The 22,317-nt window shown below is 47.8% G+C and overlaps 1 protein-coding gene across 2 annotated transcripts in view; it reads left to right on the top strand.

The window, feature by feature from the left end:
* The first annotated feature begins 389 nt into the window (after positions 1 to 389).
* The window catches only part of LOC114595135 (uncharacterized), a 27,924-nt gene continuing 5,996 nt past the window's right edge, over positions 390 to 22,317 (top strand). The window contains exons 1-4 of one of the 2 annotated variants that reach the window (XR_013392480.1): positions 391 to 591; positions 7,349 to 7,400; positions 7,827 to 11,319; positions 12,422 to 14,683. Coding sequence is in view for 1 of the 2 variants with exons in the window: in XM_077926781.1 (XP_077782907.1) it covers positions 463 to 591; positions 7,349 to 7,400; positions 7,827 to 8,917 (1,272 nt within the window). In the remaining variant the exon portion in view is untranslated. Of the gene's footprint in view, positions 592 to 7,348; positions 7,401 to 7,826; positions 11,320 to 12,421; positions 14,684 to 22,317 lie in introns of those variants that run through there. The other variant, XM_077926781.1, reaches the window with a different exon arrangement.

Genomic DNA, 22,317 nt, shown 5'->3' with positions numbered 1-22,317 from the left:
TGGGAACCTGTGTTACGTGTAGCCATTTGCAACATGTATCAACTAGCTTTATCAACATGTTCTAGCTTTATGGAAGACACTCTTACTCGGCTACGAGTGATCGCCAAAGAAGAAGATTTCTTGTGGCCCTTTGGCCCACCACACACTTTCAGGTGGAAGGATATTAGATGGCACTCAGCGTCCCTTTCAACTCTCTCCTTCAAAGATTCTGGGATGAGGTTTCCTGCTTCTTGCAGAGCGTTTCTCACTGCAAGCTGTTCTCCTCCTGCTTCCGGCCAAAGGAGCGAACAGCTCAGAAGGCCAACCAAGAGGCTCCCCCCATCAGACATCCCTGGAGTGTGGTTCCTCCTGGTGTGTTGCGTCCCCTCTCTCTCTCTCTCTCTCTCCCTCTCCCTCTCTCGAGAAAGAACTGCGGAGAGGAAGAGATGGGGGAGCTCCGTGTACTGAGCTGGGTTCCTAGAGATGACAGGAAAGAAAGGGGGCTGGTCCTCCCGAGCAAAAGCCCCTCCCTCCCGGCCTCTTCCTGCAAGGGGCGCAGCTTTTGTCTCTGCGCTCTGCAAATGCTGCCTCGGCGCCGCCATCTGGGACCTGGTGAGTCTTAGCTGTCTCCCCCCATAGGGTGCACTGGGGTTTCGGGGGGTCGCTAGGGAGGATGCATGGGGCCAGCTCAGCTCATGCAGGGGGCTGGGCGCTGTGCATAGAGTCCGGAAGGGACTCCAGGGGTCCAACCCCCTCAAAGCAAGGCCGGGAGCAGAGGTTGCTGCCCGCTTCTCCTCTGCAAAGGCTCAGGGAGCGAGCGAGTTGACAGGAGCTTTGCAACTCTGTCTGCCTTTGGATCAATACGCTGCTTTCCGCTTTAGTGAGGGTCTTTGGGTCAGGGGAAAGACAGCATGCAAATACAGTGGTACCTCGGGTTAAGTATTTAATTCGTTCCGGAGGTCCGTTCTTAACCTGAAACTGTTCTTAACCTGAAGCACCACTTCAGCTAATGGGGCCTGCCGCTGCGCCGCTGCTGCACAATTTCTGTTCTCATCCTGAAGCAAAGTTCTTAACCTGAGGTACTATTTCTGGGTTAGCGGAGTCTGTAACCTGAAGCGTCTGTAACCCGAGGTACCGTACCACTGTAAGCGAAATTGAGATTGTAGCGGGACAGAAACTTTGGGGCATAAGATGATAGAACCACAGAATTGTAGGGTTGGAAGGGATTCCGTGGGTCATCTAGTCCCCTTGCAATGCCGGAACCTCAACTAAAGCATCCATGGCAAATGACCATCCAACCTCTGCTTAAAAGCTCCAAGGAAGGAGAGTCCACAACCTCCCTAGGGAGACTGTTCCATGCAAGAAAAAGAAACGAAAACTTGACCTCTGCAACAAATATGGAAAGACTGTTGGAAGATGGAGGGCAGAAAAAAGAAAGGGTGCCGAGTTAAACTATGCAACTCCCTCCTGCAGGAAGCAGCGATGGTCACCAACCCAGATGGCTTTAAAAATCAAAACCTGAAAAGGGAGAAAAACTGCAAATCCCAAGAGGCTCCTCCCTGTCTTCTTGAGGCTCTATATGTGTCTTTTTTTTGGGGGGGGGGGGGGGAGATGCCCTTGATTAGTCACCAATGGTATGTGGAGCGTTCTGATAGAGCAGCACTCCAGATATTATTAACCCAAGCCTCTATTGGTTATATTAGAGGTTTCCTTCCGTCGTTGGGAAATTATTAGTTTAGCTGCTGTGAACAGGAAAGAAATTTATTTTTTAGATTAAGGTTGGAGTTTGGGGTCAAATGTAGTGATAATAAAGCAAGTGCCAAATTAGGAGGGATATATTGTTTGGTAATTTTGGAGGTCAGGTGAAAAACTTTTTGCCAAAAGGCATGGACCACAGTACACTCCCACCAACCATGGAAGTAGGAACCTCATTCTCCACAACTTTCCCAGCATAATGGTGAGCTGGACGGATTGATCTTTGCAAGGCGGGGTGGGGGGGAGTGCAAAGTCACCAAAAGATAATTTTAAGGGACATTTCCTGGAGGTGAGCTGAAATTGTTTTTAGAGATGGATTACGCCATATAGATTCCCATGTTTTTTCACTTATTGAGGTTTCTATGTCAGTTTCCCATTTCATTCAAATATCTTCCATGCTGCCCACAAAGCTGTCTACTGTATATGTATCTTGAGGCTTTATCCCCCCCCCCCAACACACACACTTGAGGCTTTATATTATTATTGTTCTGGTTGTTATTGTGAGTATTGCTATCACTACTACTACATTTATTGCCCAGGGCAGGTTACAACCATTTTAAACCTTCGTATTAACAAGAGTGAAAACAAATGACAGTCAGAGCAATAGGGTGGGTCCTGAAAGCACAAGTCTCCAGTGTCAGAGGCCATAGTGAAGAGGGGAAGGTACCAGGTGCTAGGATCATGGCAATGAAAGTACTGAATAGAGTTCGGGTGATAACACAATCCTGTTTAACACCTGATCCCACTATGAATGGTTCACTTGGAGGGCCCAGAAACCTATGTCCCCATCGTGGAAGGACGTGTGGATCCAGAATTGGCCTCCACAGTCACTTATGGACTCACAATAAAAACTGTGTTTATGGAGGACAATCTTACTTGGCTACGAGTGCGGAGGCCCTGCCACAAGGATGTGCTGTTTTGGGCTACCACTTCACCTAAAATGCAGAGGGTGGTGAAACTCCCAAGAGAGCCCCCTTTGCCAACTGAGCACCCAAGAGTGTGGAGAAGGAGATATTTGAGGGCTTAAGTGAACAGCTCACGTGAGCACTTTGAATTGGGTCTGGAAATGAATGGACAACCCCAGCAGCTCTTTTAAAACAAGAATTAAATCATAGAATCATAGAATCATAGAATCATAGAGTTGGAAGAGACCACAAGGGCCATCGAGTCCAACCCCCTGCCAAGCAGGAAACACCATCAGAGCACTCCTGACATATGGTTGTCAAGCCTCTGCTTAAAGACCTCCAAAGAAGGAGACTCCACCACACTCCTTGGCAGCAAATTCCACTGTCGAACAGCTCTTACTGTCAGGAAGTTCTTCCTAATGTTTAGGTGGTATCTTCTTTCTTGTAGTTTGGATCCATTGCTCCGTGTCCGCTTCTCTGGAGCAGCAGAAAACAACCTTTCTCCCTCCTCTATGTGACATCCTTTTATATATTTGAACATGGCTATCATATCACCCCTTAACCTCCTCTTCTCCAGGCTAAACATGCCCAGCTCCCTTAGCCGTTCCTCATAAGGCATCATTTCCAGGCCTTTGACCATTTTGGTTGCCCTCCTCTGGACACGTTCCAGTTTGTCAGTGTCCTTCTTGAACTGTGGTGCCCAGAACTGGACACAGTACTCCAGGTGAGGTCTGACCAGAGCAGAATACAGTGGCACTATTACTTCCCTTGATCTAGATGCTATACTCCTATTGATGAGGCCCAGAATTGCATTGGCTTTTTTAGCTGCCGCGTCACACTGTTGGCTCATGTCAAGTTTGTGGTCAACCAAGACTCCTAGATCCTTTTCACATGTACTGCTCTCAAGCCAGGTGTCCCCCATCTTGTATTTGTGCCTCTCATTTTTTTTGCCCAAGTGCAATACTTTACATTTCTCCCTGTTAAAATTCATCTTGTTTGTTTTGGCCCAGTTCTCTAATCTGTCAAGGTCGTTTTGAAGTGTGATCCTGTCCTCTGGGGTGTTAGCCACCCCTCCCAGTTTGGTGTCATCTGCAAATTTGATCAGGATGCCCTTGAGTCCATCATCCAAGTCGTTGATAAAGATGTTGAATAAGACCGGGCCCAAGACAGAACCCTGTGGCACCCCACTAGTCACTCTTCTCCAGGATGAAGAGGAACCATTGATGAGCACCCTTTGGGTTCGGTCAGTCAGCCAGTTACAAATCCACTGAGTGGTAGCATAGTCAAGACCGCATTTTACCAGCTTCTTTACAAGAATATCATGGGGCACCTTGTCAAATGCCTTGCTGAAATCAAGGTAGACTACATCCACTGCGTTCCCTTCATCTACCAGGCTTGTAATTCTGTCAAAAAACGAGATCAGGTTAGTCTGACATGACTTATTTTTCAGAAATCCATGCTGACTATTGGTGATCACAGCATTCCTTTCTAGGTGCTCACAGACTGTTTGCTTAATGATCTGCTCCAGAATCTTCCCTGGTATTGATGTCAGACTGACTGGGCGGTAATTATTTGGGTCCTCTCTTTTCCCCTTTTTGAAAATAGGGACAACATTTGCCCTCCTCCAGTCTGCCGGGACTTCGCCTGTTCTCCAGGAATTCTCAAAGATGACTGCCAGTGGTTCTGAAATCACATCTGCCAGTTCTTTTAATACTCTTGGATGCAGTTCATCTGGCCCTGGAGACTTGAATACATCTAGACTAGCCAAGTATTCTTGTACTATCTCCTTAGTTATTCTGGGCTGTGTTTCCTCTGCTGAATCATTTGCTCCAAATTCTTCAGGTCGGGCATTGTTTTCTTTATCGGAGAAGACTGAGGCAAAGAAGGCATTGAGGAGTTCAGCCCTTTCTGTGTCCCCTGTTTGCATTTCACCATCTTCTCCTCTGAGTGACCCCACGGTTTCTTTGTTCTTCCTTTTGCTACGAACATACCCATAAAAGCCTTTTTTGTTGCTTTTAACCTCTCTAGCAAGCCTGAGTTCATTTTGTGCTTTAGCTTTTCTGACTTTGTGTCTACACGTGCTGGCTATTTGTTTGAATTCCTCTTTGGTGGTTTCCCCCCTTTTCCATTTTTTGTACACATCCTTTTTAAATCTTAACTCAGTTAAAAGTTCTTTAGATAGCCACCCTGGCTTCTTTAGGCACCTTCCATGTTTCCGTCTCATTGGTATTGCCTGAAGTTGTGCTTTTACTATCTCCCTCTTAACAAACTCCCAGCCATCTTGAACTCCCTTTCCTTTTAGTATTACTGTCCATGGGATCTCACCCAGCACTTCCCTAAGCTTTATGAAGTCGGCTTTCTTAAAGTCGAGAAATTGAGTCCTAGTATGCTTGGCTGCTCCTTTCCGCTGTATAGTAAACTTCAGAAGAGCATGATCACTCGCGCCTAATGATCCTTCCACTTCTACCCCACTAACCAGGTCATCAACATTGGTTAGGACCAGATCTAAAATGGCTGTTCCTCTTGTTGCTTCTCCCACTTTCTGGACAATGAAGTTGTCTGCAAGGGCAGTGAGGAATCTGTTTGACCTTATGCTCTTGGCTGAGTTTGACATCCAACAAATATCCGGGTAATTGAAGTCCCCCATTACTACTATCTCCCTTCCTTTTGCATGCTTGGCCATCTGTTCCAGGAAGGCATCATCTATGTCCTCCGTTTGGCTTGGGGATCTATAGTAAACTCCCACAATGAGGTCACTGTTATTCTTCTCTCCCTTAATTTTGACCCAAATGCTCTCACTTTGGCTTTGAGGTTCTAAATCTTGGATCTCTTCACAGGTATACACATCCCTGACATATAACGCCACTCCTCCTCCTTTCTTGTCTGGTCTGTTTCTTTGAAATAGATTGTATCCCTCCATTATTACATTCCAATCATGGGATTTATCCCACCAGGTTTCAGTGATTCCTATTATGTCATATTTAGTTTGCTGTACCAGGAGCTCAAGCTCATCTTGTTTATTTCCCATGCTTTGCGCATTAGTGTACAGACATTGAAGTCCATTAATCATTCCCCCGTGTCTCTTATTTAAGGATTTTCTCCTCCCACCACTAGGTCTGCATGCTCTTTGCTCCATTCGGTCTATGACATTTGGATGATCATCTTCATCAATTGATAGACTCCTACCTTCAGGAGCACTGTCTCCCTCCCCCACATTAGTCAGTTTAAAGCCCTCCTGATGAGGTTTCTGAGATTTTTTGCAAAAACATTCCTCCCAACCGTTGTGAGGTGCAGCCCATTGCTTGCCAGAAGTCCATCTTCAAGAAACTGCATTCCGTGATCTAAGAATCCAAACCGTTCCTGTTTGCACCATTTGCGAAGCCAGTTGTTCACTTCCACTATTTTTCCCTCTCTCCCTGGGCCACGTCGTTCAACTGGGAGGACAGATGAGATGACAATTTGTGCATTTAATTGCTTCAATTTCCTGCCCAGAGCCTCATAATCTCTTTTGATCTTCTGGAGGCTATTGCTTGCAGTGTCATTGGTTCCCACATGAACCAAGAGGAAGGGGTATTTGTCAGTGGGTTTTATGATTCCTTGCAGTCGTTCAGTTACATCTTGGATCTTAGCCCCGGGGAGACAGCACACTTCCCGAGACATCTTGTCAGGCCCACAGATCACTGCTTCTGTTCCCCTCAGTAGGGAATCCCCTATCACCACTACACGCCTCCTCTTAGGTCTGGTCGGGGTTCTTCTGTGAGCTGTCGGTTCCAAGGTCGCCTGGACATTCCCAGAGGACTGCCTTTGCTCCTCGTCTTCATATACCTGATCGACTGTAATGAGGGAGAGATCCTCAAATGGAGTCTGCTCTTCGTCTTCCATGCTAGGGGAAAGGACCTCAAAGCGATTGCGTATTTCTAAACAATCAGAGCGAACCCTGGGCCTCCTACTTCTTTGAGTCACGTTTCTCCATATATCTGGCTCCTGTGTTGGTGAACTAGCCACCTTCTCAGGGGAGTCCCCTGTCTCTTCCTTGGTGGAGACGGTGTGCTCTGTTGCTTCCAAGAAGAGTTCCAGCTCTCTAATTCTTTGGAGCGTAGCTACACGTTCCTCCAGTTGCTGGACTTTGTCTTTTAAGAGGGCAATCAACATGCAATTGCTGCAGGTAAAGCTGAATGTGTTATCAAAGGTTGTTGCACAGCCCCCAGTCCCCTCCCCATTCATCTTTTCATGGTGGTAGATGGGAAGAAGTGGTTGTGGAGTAGGGTGAAGGAGCAATGAGGTGACATAGGCTGAGCAGTGGGGCAGCCAGGGTTCCTCCGGGCCTGAGCGAATCTCTCTTCTAAGCAGTTGACAAACCATAAAAAATAAATCCAGTGGTCAGGATTCACATAACCAGCTCCATCACTTGCACAATGGGGCGTCTCCCAAAATCCTCTACCTCCCTGTGCCCCCATGTGCCCCTTGACATTGGCTAAGGGCATCGGGAGGGTACCTCAGTCCCCAGAACATCACATGGCTTGCTCAGACAGAATGATTAGAATAACACCATGTGGAGTTTCAGCCATTTTCACAAAGATGTTAAAAAAAGCATGCACAATTAAAATGTGCAGCAAAAGAATCCTATTAAAACAACATAGCAAACAACAGAACAATGTGTTGGAGATAATGTTTATGCTAAGAGAATGACATTTTTCTTTGTCTTTTAGGGTCCTTTGTGCTTTGAAGAAGTAGCTGTTTGTGGGATCATGGACTCTCTCGGTAAGGCTCCCTGTTGGATCACATGTGTTTTGAAATTCAATACATATTCCTAAGTGAGGAACCTCCAGTATCTTAAAGGAGCTCAACAGCACCACCTACAGCATCTGGAATTCTAACCCTTCCACAGCCTGGAATGAAGGGCTGTCTGCTGTTTGGTCTGTGAATATTCTTCCTCCGGTTATTCCTTTTTAAACCATGATCAGCCTGGTCTGAACTGATAAATGTAGACTACAGAGTAGCTTCTGTCTATTTTTGGTTGAACAAAGAGACAGCAGATTCCATTAATGGGCCAAATAAACCCCATCCCAGGAAAGAGCTAGGTTTTTCAAATCTCAGGTTCTCATAAATAGCATTAATTAGCATTGTTCAATACTTTGAGGCTCCATTTCTTCCCAAGGCTTTAATCTATTTCGCTGTTTGTTGCAGGTGGTGATGATTTGGAAATTAAGAACAAGGGAGACCACAGCAAAATACACACAGTGGAGAGACAATCAAAATATTCAGAGGGTGGAGAGAATTTCAGTCAGAGATCCCATTCCATTTCCAGTCATGGAAATCCTATTGGGAAGAAACCTTTCCAGTGCTTGGAATGTGGAAAGAGCTTCATTCGAAACTCCCATCTCACTTCCCATCAAAGAATTCATACTGGGGAGAAACCTTATCAGTGCTCGGAATGTGGAAAGAGCTTCAGTCAGAAGGAAAATCTCACTTCCCATCAAAGAATTCATACTGGGGAGAAACCATATCATTGTCTGGAATGTGGGAAGAGCTTTAATACAAGCACAAGCTTCCATAGACATCAAAATATTCACCGTGGGGATAAACCCTACACGTGCTTGGAATGTGGAAAGAGCTTCAGTCAGAACACTCACCTCACTTCCCATCGGAGAATTCACAGTGGGGAGGAACCATATCAGTGCTTAGAATGTGGAAAGAGCTTCACCTGGAAGGAAAGTTTCATTTCCCATCAAATAATTCATACAGGGGATAAACCGTATCAGTGCTTGGAATGTGGAAAGAGCTTTAATACAAGCAAAACCTTTCGTCAACATCAAAGTATTCATTGTGGGGAGAAACCATTTCGGTGTGAAGAGTGTGGAAAGATTTTTAGACGAAAGGAAAATCTCACTTCCCATCAAAGAATTCATACAGGGGAGAAACCATATCAGTGCTTTGAATGTGGAAGAAGCTTCACCCAGAAGGAAAGTCTCAATTCCCATCAAATAATTCATACAGGGGAGAAACCCTATCTGTGCTTGGAATGTGGAAAGAGCTTCAACCAGAGGGCCAATCTCATGGCTCACCAAAGAATCCATACAGGGGAGAAACCCTATCACTGCTCAGAATGTGGCAAGAGCTTCAGTAAGAGGGCCAATCTTACGGCCCATCAAAGAGTTCATACAGGAGAGAAACCATATCAGTGCTCGGAATGTGGAAAGAGCTTCAGTCGGAACTCCCATCTCACTTCCCATCAAAGAACTCACAGTGAGGAGAATCATAGAATCACAGAATTGTAGAATTGGATGGGAACCAGCGTTGAACCAAAGGTGAGACTGTTCTGGAAGGCCTGCAAATGCCATAGTGGTAGTCAAGATAACCCCAAACTAATTGATAGTTGTTTAAGTAATGAATTCACCTATGTTTATGTATTTGCTCTGGTATATGCAAATTGGCTTGCTTTGACGCTATGCTTATGTGTGGGCTGGGGTGCTGGGCTCTTGGCCCAGAAAAAGAACCTATCTGTAAGACTTGAGTATTTGCTACCTATGCCCTCATTGGCCAGGTGGAGTAAAGGGAGGTTCTCGCCAAAGTGATATACGCTACTTTGTGCAAAAGTATTACTTAATATATTAGCACATTGTAGAAAAGTTATGACGACCTCTCACTGCTCTGGTGGCTTACTCGTGTCTGTAACAGCAGTGGGGCTGTGCAGGTATGTCACAAATATACACCTTTCTGGAATAAAGCACTAGAACTGGTCATTCTGGCACTTTTGACATCTTTCATTGGTATCCCTGCATCTAACCACTCGTACAGGCCCTCCTTTGAGCCTGTCAATTGGCGTAGATACTAAAATAAGAGTGGGTTGGGGTAGGCAAGGCCATGGTGCTGCAGAGGATCCAGCTTATTTTATTGATGACTTGTTAATTATTTCACATGCCTTATGCTGCATTTGTGATGTTATGTTCTATTGTTTGTAAGCCACTTTGGGATTTATTTGAATGGAAAGTGGTATAGAAATACAATCAATCCATTCCAATCCAGTCCTCAGCCTGTTGGGCTGCTCAGGGAGATGGGCAGTGTTGACAACTTTCCCCTTCCTCCCCATCTGGGGTAAAGCTCCCCGTTCCTCCCTGTCTGAACAGGCAGAGGTCAAGGAGGGAGCGACTGTGCCTGCCCCTGTTGGGAGGCCTGAAAAAGCCAAGAAAATGGATTATGTGGGGAGGAAAAGGAGAGGTCTTTGGAACCCAGAGAAAGTGGGGGGGGGGGGGGATAGCAGGTGGATCAGCAGAGCAGGAGTGACAGAGGAACCAGGAAGAACAAACAAAGAAAAATGGGAAATCCTTTCCAAAACGGACCATGGAGGTAGAACAGGTCAGTGACTTGCAAATTGAGCTTTCATCTGATTTTGGATATAATATTCAGTTAGAATCTTGGGAAAGGCTGTGGAATAAAGGTATGAACTTTACTGCATGTAGTGCACTTAAAAAAATGTGATGAAAATGATGTATAGATGGTATTTAACACCATCAAAACTTGGTAAAATGTATAAGACAAGATCTAACAAGTGTTGGAAATGCAAAGAAAAGGAAGGTATCTTTTACCATATGTGGTGGACTTGTAAAGAGGTGAAGGCTTTTTGGGAAATGATATATAACGAGTTAAAGAAAATGTTTTAAAACACTTTTGTTAAAAAACCAGAAGTCTTTTTACTGGGTATAGTAGGTGAAGAGATACGAAAAAAGATAAAAGACTGTTCATATATGGAACAACAGCGGCAAGAATCCTTTTAGCCCCAAAATGGAAATGACAAGAAGTACCAGTGAAAGAAGAATGGCGGATGAAAATGATGGACTTTGTGGAACTGGCGAAGCTGACGGGATAAATCTGAAACCAACACGATCAAGTACATCCAAAAATACTGGAGTAAATTTATACAATATTTGAAAGATCACTGTAAGCAATTAACAACACTAGTAGGGTTATCTGAAGACTTGTAAAAAGATTTTTTTTAACCTTTCTATATATATTTAAATTTTGATGTATTTAGTACAGTGATACCTCTGGATGCGAACGGGATCCGTTCTGGAGCCCCATTCGCATCCTGCAGTGAACGCAACCTGCACGTGCGCGGGTCACGATTCGTCGCTTCCGCACAAGCGCGTGATGTCATTTTGAGCGCATGCGCATGCGCGAGCAGCGAAACCCGGAAGTAACGCGCTCCATTACTTCTGGGTCGCCGCGAAGCACAACCCGAAAACGCTCAACCCAAAGCTACTTCAACCTGAGGTATGACTGTAATGAGTTACATTGGAATTGGAAAATATATAAAATGCTGTGATATAAGGTTAGTTTTGAAAGCCAAGAGGTGGGAGGGAAGGAAGCTGACAGGCTGTAAAGAGCCAAAGAAGTAAAGTGGATAATAATCATGTGATTATATATGTTTAAATGGAAAATTAATAAAAATTATTTAAAAAATAATAATTGAGTTTTCATCCGAATTTGTTTGCACCAAGTTTGCAAGGAGGTGACTGGTCTGATCCTGCAGGGCTATTCTTGTGCTCTGGCCTGGAAGGGTCCTTGGCCCCCAGTCACCCACCAGGCCCTGATGAGACCCAGACTTGCTGGGCTTCGGCAAGGAGCGCACCTTCTGCTCCTACTCAGGGGCCTTGCCGGGGTCTGCTTTACCCCTTTGAAGGTGTCGCCGGAAATCACCCCCCCCCCCTTCAGTAACACGTACTGCACAAGCACCTCATCCACACGTACACGTATCTCCTCTTCCTGACCCTAGAGATGTCCCTTTAGAGGGCCATCTCTTAAAAGCCTTCCGTAAATAAGGAAGCGCTAGCTTGACAGCTTTTTGCTTTTAGCGCTCCACGCCGCCCTATCCTTTTTGAGAGTAGACCGGACGACCGAACTCTAGGTCAAACGGCGGCCGCCTCAACCAATCAGCATTGTCGAACAGCGCCCCTTGCGGCGGCCACGCTGGTACTGCAGGCTACGAGCGTCTGCTCCCTCACCTTTTGACAGCTCTCAATTCATTGTTTCCGAATTCAATTGACCGTGACTGATCTAATCAAAATGTTGCAAGTTGTTTCCGAAAGGGAAAGTACTTTGAACTTCAGTGACTGTATTCTTTATAAATTCACCAAAAATCAGCCGTAACATGGATTTTCACCGGATCACTTTTATTACACTGCATATTACAAGGACTATCAAAGGGGGGTGAACTGGGATTGATCGGCCATAATCCTCGAACCGCGCAGTCACGTACACAACGGCCCTTCTCCGGATGGCGGGGCAACCTTGATAACCATCGTGATGGGCTCAGACGAAATGCTATCAGAAACACAATAAACTGCATACGATAGTGTATTCCATACAGACTCCAACAAAGGACCCTGGCCGGATTCCCCTCAGGGGGCAGGAAGACTTCGCCCTTTCCTTTGTTCCTGGAAATGACTCATGTGAGGGGGGGAGAGGAGGTCTCTGCCAGGTGTCAAGATACTCAGATTACCTGGGTAGCTCCTCCTCGACTCCTCCTGTTCCTTAATAAAATCATGATGTAAATATGATGTAATTCTGGGGGTGTAGTCAAGGGGATTAGTGGTTAATAAAAGTTGGGGTCTCCCATTGTTCGGGGCTTCCATCTTGCTTCACCTCGTGGGCGGTGGGAGTCCTGTCGCGACAGTCTTTCCTTTAATAAAGACCAAGCCTACTGGCTGCTGTTTTGCTCTGACTTGCTCTGGTTGGTGTCTTTGTTTCGTCCAAGGGAGCCCTCGGATTTTCCTGTAACAAAGGCCAGGACTGAAACTATTTTTATATATTGCAAATTATTCCTCCTTTCATTTTTCTTTCTTTTTCAATGGTGTTGGTTCCTTAGTACACCTTTTAAAGAGAGAACCTGATTCAGCCAGAACTGCCACCATCTTTTTACAGTTTGCTTCCTCCTTTGGAATGCCACTGGGCTGCTGGGCTGTGTTCCCTGCAGCTCCAGGAGTTCCCAGGGAAGAGGAAGAATGGCCTGCTTTGTCCCTCCTGAGTGAGCAGTCTGTTTCTGTGGCCTGGGGAGGCGCAAGAGAGGTAGGCTTTCTTGGTTCTGTCTTCGCAGCCTATGTGCCAAGGGCAGGGGTTGCAGCTGCTCTGCAGGGCAGCGGGAAAGGCTCAAAGCGAATGTGGCAGACGGTGTTGGCATTACCCACCTTTGGAAGGAAACTGTAGTCTAAACTTTTGCATTTCAAACCCCCCCCCCCTTATTATTGGTATACATGGTGAATTCTGTCTTTTTCAATGATTTGTGATATACCTTTTTGGAGTAGAAACCTTTTGTATGACACACTCCAATAAATGTTTTGCAATTTTACCCAGTGTCTTTGTGGTAAACACTCCCATGAGGCAAATATTTATGTAGCGCAGTCTGTGACCTTAGGAAAGCTGAGGCTCAGAGAGATGGATTTGCTCACAGCCCTCAGATGTCTTGGTCCAGTGGACCAAAAGCCAATTTCTCCGCAAAGGAGTGATGAGTGAGAAATGTTTCTGTCCAGCTAAAGGCAACACCTGGGAGATGCCCAAGGCACCCTGGTCGAGGGTTCACGGCCAAACCTTTATGGTAGTGGTGGACACCTATTCCAAATGGCTAGAGGTGGCCCCGATGCCCTCCACCACTACCCAAGCCGTCATCCGGGTGCTGCGGGGCCTGTTTGCAACTCATGGGTGTCCTGATGTCCTCGTCTTGGACCTCAGTTCACATCAGGCACCTCTTCTCCTCCTTCTGGAACCGTCCCCTTCCCCTTGCCTCCTCGCTTTAGACTTTTCCCTCACAAGTCGGGGTACAGGTAGGGTTGCCATATTTTGAAGAGCAAGAAAGAGGACACATTTGCCGACTGCTACTTTTAACTATGGATCGCTATGACGACTCTCATTTTACATACCCATGAAAAAGAGGACGTGTCCTGGAAAAAGAAGATGTATGGCAGGCACAGCTCATATGCCCCTCCCCCCCAAGCCAGGCTGCCTGCGGGTTTTGGGGACAGGTGGTGATGGCCGCCTTGTCCGGTGTGGGCGGAGGTCCATCTCCCATTCTGTATGGGAGGCACACGCCCAAGTTGCGCTGCCTGTGTTCTTCCGAGTGCTGTTTCCGTGCTTGAGGGAACACAGAGGGAGAGAGAGTACAGCCCAGACTCCCGCCGGAGAAAAATAGCGGGAGTGATGAAAAGCATAAAGGTACTGCAATATTTTGGAGTAGGAACCAGCAAGCCACTCCAGTATCCCTGCCAAGAAAACTCCATGGACAAAGACAGGAGTGCCCGGCGTGCTCTGGTCCATGGGGTCACGAAGAGTCGGACACGACTAAACAACTAAACAACAACAACTGCAGTATTTGCAGACACCTAAAGCAAGTTTCAGTGTTACCTTCACCTACTCGCATTGCTTACTCTCACATCCTGGATCTGGTACATACCTAATTAATGCCCCTGATATCTAACGATTCATAAGAAATTAGAGTGGGCTGCATTCTCACCCACCTCTTAAAAGATCAGAGTACGGAAGGGTAACATGGGAATTATAACGAGTGTGATAAGAGCCTCAATAAGTGTACAAATTTCAGTATATGGTTGTTGTTGTTGAGTCGTTTAGTCGTGTCCGACTCTTCGTGACCCCATGGACCAGAGCACGCCAGGTACTCCTGTCTTCTCACTATATGGTAAAGTGAATTTAAAAGGTTTAAGGCTTGGAGTACTACTCCTAAACATGCTTTATATAAACAAGATTCCATAGGGTTGCCCTTAACATTTTTTATAGGTTTCAGCAGGACTTAGGCATGACTAACTTTCTCTGGACCAGGGACATAATGTTATCCAATGCCCACATTGCTAAGTATATAGACTTTGTGGTAATGAGTGAGTAGAATGTCAGTGTATTTTATTTTATTTTTTAAAATGTGATTTTATGCAGCAAATATTTGTACTTTATGTGTCTCTTTAAACCTGTCAACAATGAAGAACAATTTGCAATGATTGTTTTTAATATGCTGGCCCAATAAAGTACATTATCTATTCTTACTACTTTTTCATTGTTACCATATGTCCAAAAGTTCCAGGCATCCACATCATAATTATATACCATTACTAAGAATGCAGAGGCATTGCCACACAAATAAACTCCTCCTTGAGTTTTTGCTCAGGCCAAATGTAGTGACAAATGCACAGTGTAAGGTTATGTTATGAATTCATTCTTATGAATTAAAATACTTTTATTTTCTTAAAAAATTAGCCAAAGTCCTTAGAAGTTATATCAACTTACAAATCAAATGTAGAATCATATAATCATGAAGTTGGAAGGGGTCATCTAGGAATCCTGCTCACAGCCATCCCTGGCTGGAAATACACTTAAATAAAAACTGAAAATAAAGGAGTTCCATGCTGTCAGAGCTGCCCCAGGTCCCAGCTCACAGAGGACCGACGCCAGTCCGTTGCTATATTAAATAGTCTTTATTGAAGTTCAGTTTCACATTTACAGCCACGGCGCGCAGCTCTACGTCTTAAACCCTAGACTGCCGAAGCTCCGTCTGAGTCTCCTCCCCCCAAACACCAGTTTAAGACCCTAGGCTTGCTCCACCTCTTTCTCTGCTCCCTCTTCCTCTGGGTCCGCCTGTCCGCCGGGGTTTTCCCCTTTCTAGACTCTTCTGACGCTGAGTCCCCCGAGTCTTCCCCCTCCCTCCGGCGGGCTTTAGGACCTGGTTCCCAATCCGGGCTTCCTGCTGTCCCGCGCGCCTGTACATTTGAACTTGGCGCGCGCGCCCAGCCTGCCACCTTCCTTCTGACCGTTATACTGCTCCTGTCGCTGCTTCCCTCTTCGGGGACGCTAGCTGGGCCTGACTCCTCCTCCCTGCTTGCCGGAGGAGACACTGACTCTGACCTATGGGGCTCTTCCCCCCCACTACGCTCTGGTGGGGAAGCTGGCCCTGATTTCCAGCTACTGCTTTGGGAGTCTCCGCTGGCCCCCTGCTTCTGGTGTGTCCCCCCTGGGACCCCCCTTGCCCTGGCCATCGGCGCCCCCTTCTGGGAATCTTCTGATTCACTGGAGAGGCTTATGGAATCTCTCGGGTCACTGTCATTCTGCCCTCTGCTGCCCTCAGATTCTTCCCCTTCGCTCTCCATTTCCTCTCTCCCCTGCGCCTCTGCTCCTGAGCCCCTGACACATGCCAAAGTGGCTAACAAGCTCTTGTGAATGTACAAACTTGCCATTTCTCTTTCACAAGGTCAAACTACACATACATGTACTTTTGTTGTTGTTTAGTCATTTAGTCGTTTCCGACTCTTCGTGACCCCATGGACCAGAGCACGCCAGGCACCTCTGTCCTCCACTACCTCCCGCAGTTTGGTCAAACTCATGCTGGTAACCTCGAAAACACTATCCAACCATCTCGTCCTCTGTCGCCCCCTTCTCCTTGTGCCCTCCATCTTTCCCAGCATCAGGGTCTTCTCCAGGGAGTCTTCTCTTCTCATGAGGTGGCCAAAGTACTGGAGCCTCAGCTTCACGATCTGTCCTTCCAGATACATGTACTATGTGCACTTTTTTTCCGAAAAAGGCAGATCACTGCCATAGCCCTGGTTACACATAGCTTAATTACCTCAAAGCTGGATTACTGCAATGTGTTCTGTCTGGGGCTGCCCTTAAAGAGCATTCAGAAACCCACACATTAGGAATATGGCTGATTTTTTGACCAGTTTGAAGCATCACATTTTGCCACTTCTGTATCATATTCACTAGCTTATTATTCATTTTCAGGAGCTATTTGAAGTTTTTGTTATCACCCCAAAAGCCTAAAATCAATGGTGGGGGACCTCTGGTCACAGGTCTAGTTAGTATCAGACGCAACTAAAGATGGATAAAACCATGAATTTCAATTTCTGTTTCCCATTTTTCCAGTCCTAAATTGAGTTTGCCCTGTTCCACACCAGTTCGTTAAAAATAAATAAATAAAAATTCCACACAAAAATTAATACAATTTTTCTCCTAATATTCACACATTTCCCAACATAATTTTCACTATTTTGTGTCAGTTTCTGTTTTGCCACTGAGCAGCTGCTCAGAGTCACAAGGCTCTGTTTACATTCCAGAGACAGTCCAGGCTGTTGGAAGTCTCACGGGAATGGGAGACAGATGTGACGTTACTGGTTTCCTGTTTCCTTTGTTCCTTTCTTCCGTAGTTGTTCGGTTGCTCTCTGCTCTCACAGGTAGAGGATGTATTTTTCTTTGTCTGCGTAGTGAGAAATAAAGCATAGTGATGTAGCCATAAATCTCATCGTTTCTGCTGCCTGGATTCTCTGCTGAATGGGGGAACGTGCCTTGGAGCCTCATCAAAGGCTCAAGGTTCTTAATTATTCATCGGAGGCGATTCCAGAGGACTCGGCTGGAAGATGAGCTTTATCAGCTCGCCCGAGTGGAGATTCCAACATTTTGTGGGTCACTGTTGCTTACTGGGAGGGAGATGGGGAGGCCCAAGGTGTATAGCAAGCCTACCTAAGGAGACGGGATTGCTTTTGAGTGAAGGTATGGCTAATCTTTGCCCAGAGTCTTCAGTCCTCAGTTGTCCCTTGCAAGGTGCCAATGGCTGAATACTCTTAATTCTCTTGTTCTGCATTAATGAGCAGGAACCTACTGAGCAGGAATATTGACCTTCAAACATCCCTGGAAGTTAGGTTACACCAAGCAGGACCATACAAATCAATTTATATCTTAGTATTAGAATTACAAATATACAACAGATTGGTTCATATGACCCCAGGAGGTCTCTCAAGAACTCCCAGGACAAGAATTTGTAATTTGTAGGAGTTTAACAGTGACATCATAGGCATGTGTGCTCAGAAGTAACCCTGGTTGAGTTTACTGGGATTTAGTCCCAGGTAAATGAGCATAAGATTGCAGCCTAAGACTTAATGGGCTTGATAAGGCATATATGGAATCAGGCTGTAAAAATATTGCAGAAGTAAATCCATTTAACTGGATTTTCATTCCACTTGGAATGAATAATAATTTGTACTCACAATATGTATTAGTGTGTGTGTGTTAAATCTGACTTTGTATGTTGTTTGGTATGTTACAGTTCTTAAGTTCATTGAAAATTTTATTACAATTATCCAAACTCTCTAAGGAAACAAAGAAAGAAATTTCATATTGTCAGGGGTTCAGGAGCAGAGGGACAGGAAAGGGAGGAATTAGAGACCGAGGGAGAGGAATCCGAGGGAGAGGTCAGCGATGATAGCCGTCCGAGGTCTCTAAGTCTCTCCAGCGAATCAGAGGATTCACAGAAAGGGGCTCCCGTGGTCAGAGCTAGGGGGTTGCCAGAGGGAACAACTCAGGAAGGAGGAGCCAGAGGGGACTCAGAGAGCAGCAGCTGGAAATCGGGACCAGCTTCCCCACCGGAGAGCAGTAGGGGGGAGGAGTCCCAGGCATCGGCAGCAGGCAGCTTTCCGTCAGCGGAAGGACATGAGTCAGGGTTAGCCACGCCTGCATCAGAGAGCGAGGAAACGGTCAAAAGGAAGGTCAGGGGCAGCGCGTGCGCGCCAAGTTCAAATGTACAAGAGGGTGGCGCAATGAGCAGCCCGGAGAGGGAGCCGGGTCCCAAAGCCCGCCGAAGAGAGGGGGAGGAGTCCGAGGGGTCTGCATCCGAGGCGTCCAGGAAGGAAGGCACCCCGGGGGGTAGTAGGACCCAGAGGCGGAAGGAGAAACGAAGAAGGTGGAGTAAGGCTAGAGTCTTAAACTGGTGTACAGGGGGCGGAGACTCAGACGAGGCTTCGCTGGTCTAGGGTCTAGACGTAGAGACGCACGCTAGAGCTTGAAAATGGGAACTAAACTTCAATAAAGACTTTTGTACAGTTCTGCTGGCTAGCGTTGGTCTTCTGTGAGCTGGGACCTGGAGGCAGTCTCTGACAGTAAGCCTCGTCTCAATTTTTCATCGGTTTTCTTCGCCTCAAGCATCGCTACGGGAGCGAGGCAGGGAGGGCAGAAGACTGGTGCCTTGCGAGCTCACAAAAGTCAGGCGAGATGACTACAGAACAGAAAATAGCTGCCCTGCAAGAAGCGGTGACACAACTCAGCGCTGAGATAGTCGCATCCAGGAAGAGAGAGGAAGAAGCGGCGGCTGCCTGCAAAGATCTTCAAGCCAGGTTGGAAGGGCTTGCGAAGCAGGGGCTACCGGGACCCAGATCCGAGGGGATTGGGTTGGGGAAGAGAGGAGGCAGCATTGTATCTCATTTTGATGGGAATTTGCAGCAGTACCCCAATTTCCGAGCAGACGTGCTGTTTGCGCTGCAGCTGTTGGATAGAGACTTTAGAGATGAGCAAGAGAAAGTGGGGTTCATCCTGTCCCATTTGCATGGGGACGCGAAAGCATGGCTGCGCAATCTGTGGAGGGATAAGGATCCAGCGCTCCAAAGCGCAAATGCATTCATTAAGGCAATGGATTCCTGTTTCTTATCAAACATAGACATTGACATTGCCCGGAAAGACATATTTGGGCTAAGACAAGGGAAAGCCAGCGTCAGGCAGTATCATTCCCGGTTTTTTGCATTGGTCAACGCGCTGAATTGGGATAAGGATTCTCCGCCAGTTAGAGACCTTTTTTTGGAGGGATTGAGCCCACAGATCAAGGATGAGATGGCACGGGGAGAGAGACCCACAACCACTCAGCAAGTGGTGGAAAGAGCGCTATCGATTGGGGTGAGGCAGGAAGAACGCCCATGGAGCAAAGAAGAAGGGCGTTGGGGACGCACACCAGGGAGAGTGCCCCCCCTCTTGCCCAGAGATGCAGCGCGTGCGCAGTCCACGCCTCCACAGGGAGGGGGCGAAGAGCAGATGGAGATTGGCGGTGCTAGGGCTCACTCAGCTACCAGAGCCTTAACACCGGGAGCAGTCAAACCGAAGCTGCCTAGAGGGAACAGGAAGTGCTATATATGTGATAGTGGACAGCACATGGCGAAAGAGTGTCCCCAGAGGCTCCACAAGCACACTGCAGCTTCAGTGACAGTACTGGAAAAAACTCAGCAGAGAGAACCACAGCAGGGAAACGACGGAGTCTGGCTGGAAACGGAGGCACTGGGGCCCAGCCAGACGAGTCAGTGAGGAAGTCCCCAGAGATTTTGCAGCCCACAGACCCCCTCCCACCCAAACCAGTGGTGCAGCTCACCGCATCGCTCCAGCTGCCCAATGGACTCACCTTAGAAGTGCCTATTACAATTGACTCTGGCAGTAATGCAGACTTTATAGGACTGGAGTTCATCCAACAACACAACGTAGCGTTACTGCCAGCTACGCTGCCCCTGAAGGTTGTCACGGTGGATGGCAGGGAACTGCTAGGGGGGCAAGTGGTACAGCAGACGCCGCCGATGGTGATGCAAATTGGGAATCACCGGGAGGTCATCAGCTTCAATGTCACCCAACTGTCAGACACGCCTGTAGTATTAGGCATGAGTTGGCTGCACAGGCACAGCCCAGCATTGGCTTGGTACCAGCGCCAACTGACTTTTGGCTCCTCCTACTGTGCGGAACACTGCATTATACCCAGCCCAGAAGGGGAAGAGGAAGACCCGCAGTTACAGTTGGGCACGCTGCAAGCAGTACCCCTCAAGTATGCGGAGTTTTTGGAGGTATTCTGCGAGAAGGAGGCGGACAAGCTACCTCCTCACAGGCCCTATGACTGCAAGATTGACCTCCTGCCGGGGGCGACGCTGCCAACTGGGAAACTGTACTCCATGTCTGAGGATGAACTGCAGGAACTCAGGGAGTTCATAGATCACAATTTGAAGCGTGGTTTCATCCGGGAGTCGAAAGCGGTGGGAGGCAGTCCAGTATTCTTTGTGAAGAAGCGGGACACGCCCCAAAGGAGGCTGGTCGTGGACTATCGAATTTTAAACTCGAAAACCAAGCCCTCAGCCTTCCCCATGCCCAAGATAGACGACCTGCTCGCGACGGTGCGGAAAGGACGCGTTTTCACCAAGTTGGATCTACGTGGGGCGTACAACCTGATTCGCATGCGCGAAGGCGATGAGTGGAAGACGGCCATGTTCACGCCACTGGGCACCTACGAATACAGAGTTATGCCCTTCGGATTACAAAATGGCTCTCACTGTTTCCAAGCCTTTATGCATCATGTGCTGGCGGGGCTCCTTTACAAGAAGTGCGTATGCTTCCTGGACGACATCCTGATTTTTTCAGAATCGCGAGAGGTGCACGAGAGGGATGTCAGGGAAGTTCTGCAGAGACTGAAGGAGCACAGGCTGTACGCCAAGCTGGAGAAGTGCCAGTTCGACATGACGGAGGTGGATTTCCTGGGATACAAGTTGTCGGACACGGGGCTCGCCATGGACAGCGCCAAGGTTCGCGCAGTTTTAGACTGGAAAAGCCCACGCAATCGGAAGGAAGTCCAGCGGTTTGTCGGCTTTGCCAACTTTTACCGCAAGTTCATCAAGGGATTTGCCATGCAGACAGCGGCCATCACCGACACGCTCAGCTCCAAGAAGAAGAAATTCATCTGGACGGAGCAAGCGGAGCAGTCCTTTCAGAAACTCAAGCGTCTCTTCGCGTCCGAAGAGCAGCTGCTGCATGTGAATCCCAGCAGACTCATGAGGGTGGAGACAGACGCCTCAGACAGAGCCGTGGGAGCTGTCCTGTTGCAACAAGACCAGCAGGGGGACTGGAGGCCGTGCGCCTTCTACTCGAGGAAGCTCAGCAAGTCGGAGCAGAATTATACCATCTGGGACAGGGAGTTGCTAGCCATCCATGCAGCGTTCAAGGCATGGCGGCACTTCCTTATCGGAGCCAGACACACAGTGCAGGTCCACACGGACCACAAGAATCTGGAGTACTGGCGCACGGCTAGGTTCCTCAACCAGAGACACATTAGATGGGCAGAGTTCTTCGCGGATTTCGACTTCAAGATAGAGTACATCCCAGGCGACAACAACGTGATGGCGGATGCATTGTCCAGAAAGCCGCAATACCTTGAGGAGGCGGCACCGTCGGCGGCCAAGCACATTTTCGCACCGGAAGCGTGGGCATGCGCGTCGGCAACCGTGGACCTGGACGCCGTACGTCGCGCGCTGCGGGAAGACCCCTTCGCACAAGCCAAGATGGAGGAGGTGCACAAGGGCACAGCGAAGGCCGACGAGTTCCAGATACGAGATGGGCTGCTCCTCCACAAGGGAGCACTCTACGTGCCGGGAGACGACCTCCGCGCAAGGGTACTGCAGCAGCTACACGACGCTCCCACCGCCGGGCACTTTGGCAAAGAAAAGACTGTCGAACTAGTAGCCAGAGACTTTTGGTGGCCCAAGATGCGGGGGGAAGTAGCGGATTACGTCTCGAGATGTGACACCTGCCAAAGGGCCAAGTCAGTTCACAAACCGCCGGCGGGACTGCTGGAACCGCTGCAGACACCGTCTGAACCGTGGGAGAGGGTGGCCCTGGACTTCGTCACGGATCTGCCCAGCTCGAGGGGAAAGACAGCAGTGCTAGTAGTGGTGGACATGTTTACTAAGATGGCACACTTCATTCCGTGTGCGAAGGTAGCCACGGCAGAGCAGACCGCCAAACTGTTCATAGACCACGTGTTCAAAGTCCATGGTCTGCCACGGTCTATTCTCTCCGACCGGGGGCGACAGTTTATCTCGAACTTCTGGCAGAAGCTGATGGG

The sequence above is a fragment of the Podarcis muralis genome, chromosome 4, assembly GCF_964188315.1.
Source record: "Podarcis muralis chromosome 4, rPodMur119.hap1.1, whole genome shotgun sequence".
In the NCBI taxonomy this organism is placed as follows: Eukaryota; Metazoa; Chordata; class Lepidosauria; order Squamata; family Lacertidae; genus Podarcis; species Podarcis muralis.
The sequence above is the reverse complement of the archived record's forward strand: the minus strand, read 5'-3'. Positions and strand labels throughout refer to the sequence as shown.